Source organism: Typopeltis vanoorti, chromosome 2 (genome assembly GCF_054136105.1).
Source record: "Typopeltis vanoorti isolate ZY-2024b chromosome 2, IOZ_Tvanoo_1.0, whole genome shotgun sequence".
NCBI lineage: Eukaryota > Metazoa > Arthropoda > Arachnida > Uropygi > Thelyphonidae > Typopeltis > Typopeltis vanoorti.
Genome location: NC_143550.1, coordinates 57,699,522 through 57,714,124, shown reverse-complemented (window position 1 = coordinate 57,714,124; position 14,603 = coordinate 57,699,522). Strand labels below are relative to the sequence as shown.

Below are 14,603 nucleotides of genomic sequence, written 5' to 3'. Positions count from 1 at the left end.
CATTGATTTAGTATGCTAGAAAGGTGTAGCGAGGATGTTCTACACAAGAACTGTGCAATTAAAACAGATAGCCCTGACTGTATGTAAATGTTCTGAGGATGCAGCACTGTTGTAATGGTTAATAGTGTACTGCTTATGCAAGTACTTTGCAGTATATGTTTTGGCTTTCTATAAACAGCACATATAACTAGTATGTCTAGGAAAGGAAAACAATCATTTCTTTTTTCTGTTGATCAGTTTGATATTACTTCTCTTTTTACATGTTCACCACTAACAGAGACGCTTGACCTTATTGAATCACCTCCTCCCCAACACATTTCAATTATTTAAATTCTCCTTGTATTAAGATTATTTTTCATGGTAAGACGAAATATACAAATAAATAGATGTGACTACAATGGCTTCCCTCCCATTTTTCTCCTCTTTAGTGAATTTCTATGTAAAACATCTTGGAAATCAAGCATTTAGCACCACATCACCCAAACCAGCTATGCGATGTAGATATTGTGTTTGCTGTTTTTCCCCATGATTTAGATACTTTTAAACAGCCAACATCTAAAAATGCACTTTACAATAGTAAAAGAAGCAAACTGCCTTCCCTTCCAAGACAATCTGGTTACATGTACAGGGTATTTCAAAAGGGTGTATACAGCTTTGCAGCAGAACAGAGAACTCAGAAGACTTACAAAAGTTAATTGAGTGTCATAATGTGAAACACATCAATTTCTGGTCACGTAACTTTATTACCAAATGACAATACTAGATTGGATGATACGTCACACCATTTGAAAATGGTGACTTTCAATGATGCAGAGCGAGCACATTGTGTTTTGTTTTGAGAAAACAAAGTCTGCAACACAAGTTCAGAGGAATTTCTGCACACAATATGGCAAAGAACCTCCTAGTAGGTGCACGATCTACACGTTGCACTAGAATTTTGTGGAAACAGGCTGTTCTGTGCATCATCCAAGGTCAGTGGGAAGGCCATGTGCTGCCAGTGCTGTTGTGGAAGAAGTTTGGGAAAGTTTCCAGAGAAGCCCTGGAAAGCCAACCAGACGGACATCTCGTCAAATTGGAATTCCACATGTGACTGTGTGGCATGTTTTACAACAGTGTCTACATTTAAGGCCCTACAAATTTGCCTTTGTACAACATTTAAAGAAATACAATAAGAAGATACACCAGAATTTCTGTATGGAAATAATAGTTTTTTGTCAACACGATCGTTTTCTATGACAAGCATACTTTTCATGTAAGTGGGCAAGTAAACACTCACAACTGCAGAATTTGGGAAAGCAAAAATCCACACAGCATCATAGAACATGTTCGCAGCATCCCAAAGGCTAACATTTGTTTGCACCATAATCAAGAAGAAAGTATGTAGACCCTTCTTTTTTTCAGAGTCTACCGTTACTGGTGGTGTGTATCTAGACATGCTACTTGGGTACCTAATACCACAATTAGACGATGAGGACAACAACAGACACATTTCCAGCAAGAGGCGCACCTCCTCCTCATTACCTGACAGACATAAGGTCGTACCTCGACACCTGTTTTCCAGGCACTGTTAGATTTTTTTCTTGTGGGACTTTGCAAAAGATCAAGTGTTTGTACCACCACTACCAGACAATTTGGATGAGCTGCATTCCAGAATTACTGCTGCCATTGCTGAAGTTATGGCAGATATGCTTGCTCTGTGTGACAGGAAATTGATTACAGATGGGACATCTGCAGAATAGGTGTTTCAAAAGACTGTTTTAGTAAAACAGTCTTACTAAAACACATGTAGCCTGACTTCACTATTACTCTCCTTTTATCTGGCTCTAAAAGTCGAATGGTTAATTATCTATTTCTGTTTATAGAAAATCTACACACACATGCACACACAGAGAGGAAAGTGCTTCCATAAGCAGTCACATTTAGCCAATGGCTACAATCCCTACAAATAGACAAAATACTACACACCTCCTATCCCTCCCACACTCTTGATAGACTACAAGAAAATAATTCCCATTCCTTACATCATACCTATTGGCATGCTTCTGAAAAGATAGCTAAAGTTGTCGATAAATATAACCTCCATGCCACTTTCAAACCACCCATTCAAATTCAACTAGCAAACTTCATGTGTTCTCAGGGGCATACTTCATCTACTTACACATCCTTGAGTATAAAGTTGCCCATGCTTGGAACGTGGTCTCTATTTTAGAGGAACCAGTGGATCTGTTTACATCCACCTTGGAGAGCATAAACATTGCATTCACAATCATCAGTATGGCAAATTAGGAAAGGTTTAATTCTATCTGGAAAACAATGCTCTGGATATCTTATCATTAAAGAACTGCATAACAGTTGATCTTGTCAAAGAACTGTGAAACAGTCTTACTAAAACATATGAAGCCTGACTTCACTATTACTCTCCTTTTATCTGGCTCTAAAGGATTCCTATGATTGCACAATAGTGCCTTTACACTTACGATTTGAATAGTTTCTGCAACTACCTAGTCTAGTGCTTTGTGTTTTACAAGAATTGTAATTTGTGCTTTGAAGACACTGGAAGGAAATCCAGCAAAATATTAGCAACGAAACTTAATAAATTATTTATTTTGTTCTTCAAGTGTTGTTTATACCTTGAAGCACCTCTATGAATAATCAACAACACCTATACCTTTCATAACATCTATTTTTCTTTAACTTTATTAATTGCAATTTTATTTTAGGACCGTCTCTATTTTGTAATGGAATATGTTAATGGTGGAGATTTGATGTTCCAAATTCAGCAGTGTGGGAAATTTAAAGAGCCAGTAGCTGTGTAAGTTTCTCACTTTTTCACTTGAAAACAACATTTTGAATATTATTATTTCAAACTGCAGACTGAAAATGATACTGATTTATGGGAACAAAATGTAGTTTATTATGCTGCTAATATTTTATTAGATTTCAAACCAACATCCTCATAGCACACAAAAAAACATTTCATAAGACTGCAAGACAGTCAAGTAATTGTTGAAACAGTTTAAAATTTTAATGAGCAAAAAGAACTAATATCTTGTCATGGTAACCTTTAGGGGATAGATTTATGAGTTGGTCTTCAGCTGTTGTGTTGAAGATCTTCTTATGATGACAATCTCCCATATTTTTAGTAAATTAATACTTCAGCCATTCTTGTTGTGATTTAGCAGTGGACATACACTCATTGCTGATGCTGACTCCAAAAATAGTTACACAGACTTGTAAAATCTTCTATGCAAAACCATAATTTATGGTTTCTGCCAGTCTGTCCAGCATACAGTAGACTGTAGTAACAAGACAATTTATATACTCCTGAATGTATCAGAGGATTGATACATCCAGGATTGATACATGAGGAGAATAGATAAATATTTCTCATTGATTCATGATTTAAAAGTGGTGTAAAATTAGATTATTTATCACTTTAGCTTTAACTACCTTTTCGGAAATAGCCAGATGTAGAGAATGAAGAAAGGTTTGTTGCGATATTTTATATTGAAGGATAGATTCATGTAGTATTTTATCTGTTTTCTTGGAATTATAGTCATTGGAAGTGCTACTTTGATTCTGTCAGTGCTTTAGATCACACTCCATCCACCCCAACAAGGCATTACAGAAACTGCAGAAAAAGAAAATGTTCTAGAGGATATATGAAGAGAAAAGTAATCAGTAGGCACATGAACAGAATGAAGCACTAACAGAAAGAGTAATCATATGGCCATATCACATTATTAGAGAAAATTAACCAAGCAGTCTGAAGACAATTCTAGTGTTCCTTCACTATGTGGTGAGTAAAAGGAAGCACAACTGTGGAAGGATAACTTTAATGAGTATGGAAGTGACAGAAGGGAGGGTAGGGAAGTGACAGAAGTGAATGAAATAATTATTACTGAATGATCACTCTGCAAGAATGGAGATATTTTAATACCTGATTTTGCAGTGATGGGAGAATAGAGACACATCAGAGGTGTTTAAAGGTATCATAAAATTTTAATGATAATATATATGATCATAGCATTGGCACACCCAGGGAGGGGGCTCTTTTCTTTTGGCTCCCCCCAAAAGAAAAAACACTAGAAAAATTTCCAAATATCTTTTCCTAATTAAAATTCTTTTTTTTTTCTTTTTTTTTTTAAAATTTATGTTGTGTCGTGTCTTCTGTTTCTATGCTACTTATGAATTAGCAGTCACATAAGGTGGGAATACCCTATTCAGGAATCCTGGTCGCTGTGAATGCAAGGCGAACTAAGTAGTACTCGGGCTCTACTTCGTTTGCTCAAGCCGAGCCAGAGGAGATCATGGGTATCATGTATTGGCAATCATTGCAGATGCTCAGTTGTAGCTCGTATGCAATGCGTAGCGTGTATTCTCAAAGCGTCTACTCAACTCTCCCCCCCCCCAGATTAAATTTTGAGTGCTCGGCCCCCCTCCAAGATTAAATCCTGAGTGCACCACTGGATCATAGAAATAGCAGTATTAGTCAATGTATTATCAGAATGTGCAAGGGATATGACAATTCTTCTCTCAAGACTGTGTAATTGAAATCTAAGAAATTTGCCAAAGAGGTGAAAAGTGGACAAAATAGTTTCATTGCACAAAGAATCCCCCCCCCCCCAAAAAAAAAAATATATATATATATATGCACACACCAGTCAGTATCTCAGGCATTAGTGGTTAAAATATTGGAGAAGTTGGAGAAAGGCAGAATTCAAGAATTGATGGATGGGAATATGATAAACTGTGGAGATAGCATTGTTTTGTGATAGGTCTTGACTTAATCTGTTTACTTTTTTATAAAGTGACAATTGAGTTGGATAAAAGAATTGCTACATGATGATGCTACTGGACTTTGCAAACACATTCAGCAGGGTACCACATGGATTCAGTTATGAATCCATGTGGTACCCTGGGAATATGAAACTGCTGATGAGGATTAGACAATGGCTGGCTGGTATATAGTTGGTATATAGTCATCAAGGAGTAGTATATGGGGAAGTTTAATCCAGAAGTAAGTGAATGACCAGAAGCACTCTGTAGGCTCTGTATTTGGGGTGTTGCTACAGTATTTAATTTGTACGTCGATTATAAAAATGATTTAACAGGAAAAATCCAGTTGTTTACTGATAGTGCAAATCTGGGTAGAGTGAGAGTTAATGAAGATGATATAGAGATTCAGCAGGATGATGTAAATTAATTGGCAATATTTTCAGAGAGGATAGTGGAGAATAAGGGAGATGGAGGGGTATTATTAATTATAGCTGAAAAAATTCATTCAAAAAATATAAAGATGTTGATGCCATACATCAGCAAATTAGCCCAGCGAGTTCAGGTTGAACAATTATTATGAAAGACTTTACCTGTGAGGATATATATTGGAAGGAGGAAAGCATTCATCATAAGATGGAAATGGAATTTGTACAGTGAATAAGGGATAATTACCTAAAGCAGCATGTAATGGAGAGAACAAGGGATTTTGAGTGTGTTTGATTTAGTAGCTACAGAAGACTCTATCCATATACCATATACTCTGTGCATAATAGTAACTCAGCCTCTGATTTGGGGAAAGTGACCATGCATGTTCTGGGAGATTGCCTAAACAAGTGGAATTCTTATTCAAGAAAAGGTTTATATGGAACTGAAAAGCTGGTGATTATGTTCTGCCACTGCTCCAAGCTTCCTCCTCAAATTTAGAAGGCAACTTGAAACATAAGAAGCTCCAAGGAATATGCTCAGCATATTCAAAGAAATAATGTCAGTAGTGCTTCAGAAAAGGTCAGGGATTATTTGAGAGAGGTAATGTTGGACTCTACATATCCAGGGTCAGGAGGATAAACCAAGTAGGGTTAAATGGATGAGTAGTGATATTATTATTATCATCCTCTGACCTCAACAGAGTCGATGAACTCATCACATAAGTTCCATATTCTCTCATGCAAAAAGATCATCGAACCGAGACTTAAACCCATTCACAGTATCCACACTCACCACTCTCTCTCAGATAATGCATTTCACTCATCAACCACTCGCCATTCAGAGAACCTGCTTTTCACTCCCCTGCTCACACACCATCCTTATACTGCTTCCAGGGATGGCCTTATGTTCTGCCATTGTCTCCCTAAGCTCTTATGAAAAATCTCTTTTGCATTATTCTGGTAACAGTCCCTCGCCAACTTATGTCTCAATATATCCTCTCTCCTTCTATTCATAAGGTTCTGCAACTTAGATTCCCTCAATTTCTCCTAATATTTGATATTCCATAGACATAACACTGACATACTAAATCTTCTCTGGACCCTCTCCAATACATCCTCATTTCCTGAAAACCAGGCAACCAATCTGTGCACAGTAGTCCATATGTGGCCTGATCAAAGCCTTATACAAGGGAACCATAACCTCTTTGCTTCTGCAAGTCAATGTCCTCTTCGTTATTGCCATAATCCATTGTGAATAAAATTCTAACAATTTTATAATGTGATCCCTAAACTTCGAGTCTCTGTCCACCATCACTCCTAGATCTCTCATCTTTTCCACCTCCTTCAAAATTCCCTATTAATGGTATGCTTTTATTCCCAATCTTGCCTACCAAATTACAAGACCTGCCTTTTGCAGTATTAAACTAATGCTCCACTCACTTACTGAATCACAAAGTATTTTGTTATTTTCCTGCAAAGCCACAACATTTGCTTTTCTCATAGTTCTTCCAACTTTGCATCATCGGCAAACAGCTATACATCTCTAGAAAAGCTTGTCCCAGAGTCATTAACATACAAGTTGAACAATAGTGGTCCCAAAACAGATCCTTCTGTCTTCTTATTCCCTGATGTTATCTCTTCATTCCAATCAATGTTGCCATAATCGATATGACCCATAATGATCACCCTTTGCTTTCTCTCTGAGTCGAGTTGCCTATACATTTCTTTCTCTCCCCCCCCCCCCCCCCATTCTCCAGCTTGTAGCAACACTCAACCAAATATCTCATTCTGTCAGTCTCCACTTCGCACTTGAGTGCTTCAAAACCAATACCACTTTTTTTTTTCCATTGTATCTCAACCTTGTATGGATATAATTTCCCAGATAACCTTTTCATCCAACCATATTTCACTTATTCCGAATATTTTCAGACAAATAAACTCATTCAACTCAATTTTACTTCTATTATTCTATACTCCTGGCATTCATAAATAAGCATAACAATTCATTTCTTCTTGCTGTCACTCTGTTATTTCTCCACACTCAATCATGTCTGCTCACCCTTACCCTGTGTCTCACATACCCCACCCCCCATGTATTTCATGCTGTTCCAATGCTAACCATCCTCATACTTGCATTCATTACTGATTTCAGAATCCACTCTTCTTATACTGTGTCTCCTTGACCTTCCTTTCGGTTCAACTTGAATTCTTGTTCTTACATTCTTATCTCTATTCAGATTAGTCTCACTTAGCCCACTCTTATGAACATTTACATCATTTCTGACTTCCACTGATACCTTATTTGCATCACTGATTACACTTCCTTCCAGCAGTAGTCTTTTCAGGTAACTCATTCCAAAACCATTGAGATGCAGTCCATCACTCAAACTCTCTTCATAATCTCTTTCTTAATATCCATCCTTGATATAAAGCAGGAGCTGCAAAAAAAAAAAAAAAAACACGTTTGGGAGGGAATATAAAGAAAAAGATTATCAGCATACCCATGATTATAATACAAAGTGTGATAAGATGGGCAACTAATGGTAAAGAAGAAGAAGAAGACTAAATCGGATTATGGGAGAAAATTAACCAAGTAGGCCAAAGTAAATCAAAAAGTTTTTTTTCACTAATTAGTGAGTAAGAGAAAGAATGCTTATGGAGAGAAAATTTGAATCACTGCTGGTGGTAGGAAAGAGACAGAAGCAGAAGAGATAGTTGTGATCACTTTGAAAGGATCCATTATCCAGATTGGGAATTTGCAGTTGCTGATGTATGAACATAGCAGTGTAACTGGATGGCATGTCAGCCCACACACACTGCTAAAATGTGCAAGCAAACTGGCAGTGCCTCTGGTGAAGATTTTTCTGTCTCACTTCTTGCAAGGTTCCAACAGAGTGAAAAGAAGGTAAAATGCTCAGTTACATAAAGCTGGCTCCAAGGCAGAAGTAGAAAATTACAGACCAGTTAGAATCTCAGGAGTGGTGATTAAAGTATTGGAAAAGTTGGTAGAGGTAAAATCCAGCAGGAGGTGGATAAGAATACAATGTTCTATGATGGGCAACATGGCTTTGTAAAAGCAGCTCCCAACTTAGTAATTTGCTCACATTTTATAATAGAGTTACAGTAGAATTAGATAAGGGGAATGGCTATGCTATGATACTGCTAGACTATGCAAAGGAATTTGATAGAATAAGTACATGGAAAATTATGACAGAAGTTAGAATGGATATTAGAAATGGGAATGGATATGAAGCTTGTGAAATGGATGATTGGATGGCTGACTGATAAATACCAGAGAGTACATGGTAGAATGGAATCAAGACAAACAAAGATGACTAGTGGAGTGTATCATAGCTTTTTTTTTTTTTTTAGGGATAATGCTCTTTAATTTAATTTAATTATCTGAACATTGATTGGATAGCTGTGAATAAATTCAAGAATCGATATAACAGCTGGGTGCAAATAGTATGGCATCCCTCAAAAAGTTCCTGACTTCCTGGAGGTATATCTTAATAATAATAATAATAATGATATAGGGAATGATTCAAGAAGCGATATTCAGTTGTTTACAGAGACACAAAAACTGAGGAGGGGGGCAATAGTTGATAAAGGTGATATAGGATGATTTAAGTAAATTGGCAGTGTTGGTAAAGGCTAATAGTTGTCAATTTAATGTTGCAAAATGTAAGATTACACACTTCTAGATGAAAAGTTCAAAAGAAATCCAATCCAGCATATTGCTGGATTGGATTTCAGGAAATTGATTAGGCTAAGAATTTTGGAATCATGGTAAACAGAGAGTTGAAGTTCAGAGGGCATGTTGCAAAATAGCTCAAAGGGTTACTTAGATTTTTAACACACATTGAAAAGTAAAAATAGGTGGTTTGTTATCCTTCTTTATAAGGCTATAATTTGGTTGCATCTTGACTACTGTGCACAGATCTCATCACCTGGGTTTCTTGGGGGGGAGAAGGAGGTAGTGAAGAAGGTACAGAAAAGAGTGAACCAGCTGGTGACAGGTCTTTGGAATGCTTCCTATGAGGATAAATTGAAGGTATGCAAGTTGCAGAGTTAAGTTGCCAGGTGGAATAGAATGGACATGATAGAAACTTATAAGTTACTGAAGGGATTCTATAAGATTGACACCAAAGGAATTTTTCAGTACATGTAGAGGTTGGGAGAGAACAAGGTGTTCTCTCTGGAAATTGTCTAAGAGGGTGGTTAGTAAGGATGTGGAGAGTGAGTGTATTAATTGTCAGAGGTAGTTGTAAGAGTCCCACCAAGTCAGACTTTAAGGAGGGTTATGAGGTATTGTACAAATAGTGGTTAGAGTGTATCTCCCATGAGGAGTCTTTGACTCCACGTAGATACCCATATAATAATAATATGGGGTGAGGGATCACAATTTCCAGTTTAATCTGGCAAAACCTAAGGTTACCCATTTTGGGATGAAAGATTACAAGCTGTGCACTACATCGAGTGATCTAGATTACAAGAATTGATGAGGCTAAGGATTTGGAAATGATTAATTATAGGAAGTTGGAGTTTAGAAGGCATATTGCAAAATGACCAGAATGGCTCAGCAGATTACCTGGATGTTACAGAACTCAGTGACAGGCATAGATAAGGAGACTATTCTCTTTTTATGATATTGATAAAGCCACATCTGAATTACTGCACATGTATCTGGTATCCTTTTTGTGATCAGAAAGTGATGAAAATGATCCAGAGGCATGTTTTACAAAATTTAGTTGATGGTTGGAAATGAGAGGATATAATAAAAATGTATAAAATTGACACAAGAAATTTTTTTTCAGTACATGATAAAAAAGAGAATAAGGGTACAGTCATAAAAATGGTGTATAATTTAGTTAGCTAGAGACTGAAGACCAGATTTTTTTGCAGAGTTGTGAATGGGCAGAATGGGTTGTAGGAGTCGGTACAGTAAATGAGCTTAAAGAGAATTTTACAGGTATTATGTGATTAGCGGTTAATATGATCCTTCTATGATGAATTCTTAACTTCATGGAGCTGCACAGTAATAATAATAATTGTTATTATTATTATTATATTGGCACCTCCATAGAGTCTGAAGACTCATCGTGAGAGACCCAATCTATCCACAGAATCTATCATACTACCTCTCCTGGAACCATTAACAGACAGATCACTCACAACTGACTGTGGCAACCCATTCCACTCATTCACAACTCTCCAAGCAAAAAATCTAGTCCTCACATCTCTACTAACTAATCACACCTTTGTTCAACTTCCAGGGATGACTCTTTGTTCTGGTCCCTCTAGCCACATGCTGAAACATTTCCCTGCATCAATCCTATAAAATCCTTTAAGCAACTTAAATATTTCTGTTATATCCCCCTCTTTTTCTCCTATCAACCAACTTCTGCAATCCACACACCCTAAATCTATCCTCATAGGGAACATTCCACAGGCCACTCACTATCTTGATCACTTACCTCTGAATCTTCCCCAACTGCTTCCTCATCCCCAAGAAATCAGGGTGGGGGGGACCAGACTTGAGTACAGTAATCCAGATGTGGGCATATCAAGGCCTTATAAAGAGGAATAACAACTTTCTTATCTCTACATATTAATGTCTTCTTCTTCTTCAATAGCCAAGTAATCTTAAGGGCAAACCACTGAATATTTCCTTTCAGGTTATTTCCTGTATCATTTATGTACAAATTAAACAGCAATGATCCCAACACTGAGCCTTGCAGCACATCAGTAGTTACCTGTTTTTGCCTTGATTCTACATATAGCACTTTTTGATATCTGTCCAGCAACCACCGTTTCTAATTTGTGTAACCGAGTTCCATGTGGTATTCTGTCAAACGGCTTTGCAAAATCCGACAAAAAATCATTGTGTAGCTATTTCCTTTATCCAACTTAGCTGTTACTCTATTATAAAAAGTAAGTAAATTACTAAGGCATGGCTGACCTTTCACAAAGTCTTGTTGACCCTCATAGAGTATCATATTTTTATCTACCCATTCTTGAATTCCCTTTTTTGCCAATTTTTCTAGTACTTTTAACAGCACACCTAAGATATTGATTGGTCTATAATTTGCTACTGCAGTCTTAGAATCTCCCTTATGCAAGGGAATTATTTTGTCCCTTGGAACTATACTAGAGCTGAGACTTAAATTAAAGAGCCTAGTCAGAGGCATTGCTAGTTCCCTTGCACATTCTTGCAAAACCGTTGCAGATATCTCATCTAATCCCACAGCTATATTTACATTGAGATTCTGCAATATCCTAAGGATCTTCATTTCATCCACCTCTGTTCCCACATAAATCTCTGTCACATATGCCACAGGATTAACTTCATTTATATGACATACCCTTGCAAAGTGGTCACTCAGTAACTCAACCGTTTTATCTACTTCTGTCTCCTCATGACCATCATCACTCATTAAGGTTAATCTTCCATAGTCATTCTTACTTGTCACATAACAAAAGAACTCTTTGGGATTTCCTGTGGCCTGCTTGGCTAGATTCTTCTCATAATCCAATTTTGCCTTCTTTGCCATGCTGGTCACCTTTCTAGACTGTGCCTTGTACTGTTCATGAGTTTGCTGATCACCTTTCTTTTTATATACCATCCACAGCATTTTCTTTTTCTGCAGCTCGTGATTAATGATATTACTCATCCATCTAACTCCTATCTGATTAACTCTCCTTACCTTAACTATACAATTTAATATTGTTTCCTCTAGATGACCCTTAACTATATCCCATGCACTGCCAATATCCTTACCTGCAGTGTTTTATGCCATGGCACAGACTGAAGAAGCTTCTTCCTGAGCTTGTCATATAATCACCTGCCATGTAGTTCCAAAATATACTCTTCTTGACAGAATGTTCATGTTTTACAATCTCCCAAGTCAAGACTGCATGGTCACTTTCACCAATTGGAGGCAATGTTGTCACTTTGGTTATGAATAGCTCTCTTCTGATCCTGTGACCAGGTCTAATACTCTCACACTCCCTATTCCCCCTTCATCACATGCTGCCTTAAGTAATTATCTCTTAGTAGGTATATAAATTCTATTTCCTTCCTACCATGTGATCTGTCTTCCTTCCAAGAAGAAGGATCACATATATCTCCATAGTTGAAGTTCCCTATAATAATTACGGCCTATAACAACAACCGTGTATTTTGTCTTACTGGCCTTAATCTCACACCAGACTGCTTCAAATGAACACACACCCTCTTGCCTATCTCCTCTTCTTTTTGGATGCAGTTCATCTGCTATCGTCAACAGCTCTCCTGCCCTATTCCTATCTTCTCTTTTTTTCCCTGAAAATACTAAGCTCTTCACATTCTATCCCTGTAACTACATCATCTGCTGTTAGCCAAGTCTCACTAATGCCTATAACGTTTGGTGAGGTTGCACTAATTAATGCCAGAAATTCCTCCCTCTTGTTCCTGATACTTCTGGCATTAGTATATAGAAACTGCAGCATCCCTTTTGGTCCCCCCTCTCCCACCTTTACTTTCTGAATTAACTACCCTATTCAGTATTTTTGCTTGAGAGACTAGATTCTTCACTTTGTCATTCTCACATTCCTCACTTCATGGGTACCTTCACATAAACTCACTTGCTTGCACCCTAATTGCTTAAGTTTTCTTGAATTTGCACTTCAGCATGCTCAGTGAGCAAAACTCCCTCTAGGCACCTAACACCAAAGTATTGTACAAATCCTTCTTGCTGTCAAACACAGACCACAGATCCACAAATCCTATATCATTCCTTCTGCACAATCTACGTATATGCTCATTGGCTATCAACGTCCTCCTCAGTTTGTTTCTATCATAGCATGGCAGGAGACTTGCAATCTTCATCATCTCGCTCTTCAGTTTTGCCTCTTCTAACAACTCCTTTACATCCTCCCTCATAGAATATGTCTTGCCTCTCAAATCATTTGTACCAACCAAGACAATCATTTCCTTCAACTTACCTTTTTGCATCTGGATGGCATGTCTAATATCATGAATTTTTGCATCTGGAAAACACGATTTTGTCACACTTTCATTAAGAACTCTCCTGATCAGTGAGTTTCCATACATAATTACCCCTTAACTAGTTTTTCGTATTTTTTCAGTAGGTCTTTATTATTCCTTCAGACTGCCTGCTTCTTTCTATTTTCAGCCCCGCTAATCTCTTACTGCTTCTGCAATTTTTCAGTTTCACACTTTGTCCTATAAAGGATAACATTCAAGCATGCAATTTCTTTATTAAAGTCCATTTCATTCTCTGTTTCCACATTCAATATTAATAACATCATTTTTCATCCTACTGTTGGTACAGTCTACTCTACTGATATTTGCTATGTTCTCATCACCTAATAATACCTAATAACACCACTTAATACATACTCTCTCTCTCTCTCTCCAGTTTCAATTTCCTTCCACATATTCTTTAATTTTCTCAACGAATACATTTCACACACACACACACTGTACTGAATAAAATCCCCCAAATTCAAATTGTCCATGCATTGGTGCCATGAGGACAGTATTATATTTAAACAACAACAACAACAAAAATTTTTACTTACAAACTATCTCAGTCAATCCCACACCCATTTAAAACAAAAACTACAAGTTAACCTAATATTCTCAAGTAAAATACGACAAAGTTACTTATCCTTCAGGAGCGATAATTCCACTCTAACACACAATATGTCACCTCCTAATGAAATAAATTTATGGGGGTTCCATATGTCCCAGGCAGTTTAGCATAGTATGGATTCAGCTTATAATCCTTTTAGACCAAAAATGAAATAAATAAAGTATTGGGACCAAACCTGAGCACAGTAATTTGTGGAATACTTCCTATGAGGATAAACTGAGGTTTTATGGGTTGCAAAATTTGGTTGATAGGTGAAAAGAGGGGGGGAATATGATAGAAACATTTAAGTTACTTAAAAGATTTTATAGTATTAATACAAAGGAAATATTTCAACACTTGGCTGGAGGGAGCAGGACCAGAGAATTCCATGGAAGTTGAATAAGAGTGTGGTTAGCAAGGGTGTGAGGACTAGATTTTTTGCATGAAGAGTGGTGAATGAATTGAATGGGCTTCCAGAATCAGTTGTTGATGCTTTGTCTGTTAATGGTTTCAAGGAGAGGTGCATTAGATATTGTTGATAGTTTGGTTCTCCCATGATGAGTCTTAGGACTCAATGGAGTTGCCCATGCAATAATAAGAGGAAGAAATAGAGAATTGGTGGATGTGGATGGGATACTGTATGGAGAGTTGCCTTTGCAACTTACTTACTATTTACAAAAAAAAAGTGGCAGATGAGTTGGGTAAAGGAATTGCTTTCACAAACCCTCTGGGATTTGGAAAGGAGCAAACACAAATTGAA

General features: G+C 37.2%; 1 protein-coding gene across 1 annotated transcript in view; it reads left to right on the top strand.

The window, feature by feature from the left end:
* LOC150109061 (protein kinase C, brain isozyme-like) overlaps window positions 1-14,603 on the top strand; it is a 689,445-nt gene that overhangs the window by 417,556 nt on the left and 257,286 nt on the right. Inside the window, exon 10 of the mRNA XM_090405188.1 lies at window positions 2,721-2,812. Within this exon, the coding sequence (XP_090261314.1) occupies window positions 2,721-2,812 (92 nt within the window). The remainder of the gene's footprint in view (window positions 1-2,720; window positions 2,813-14,603) is intronic.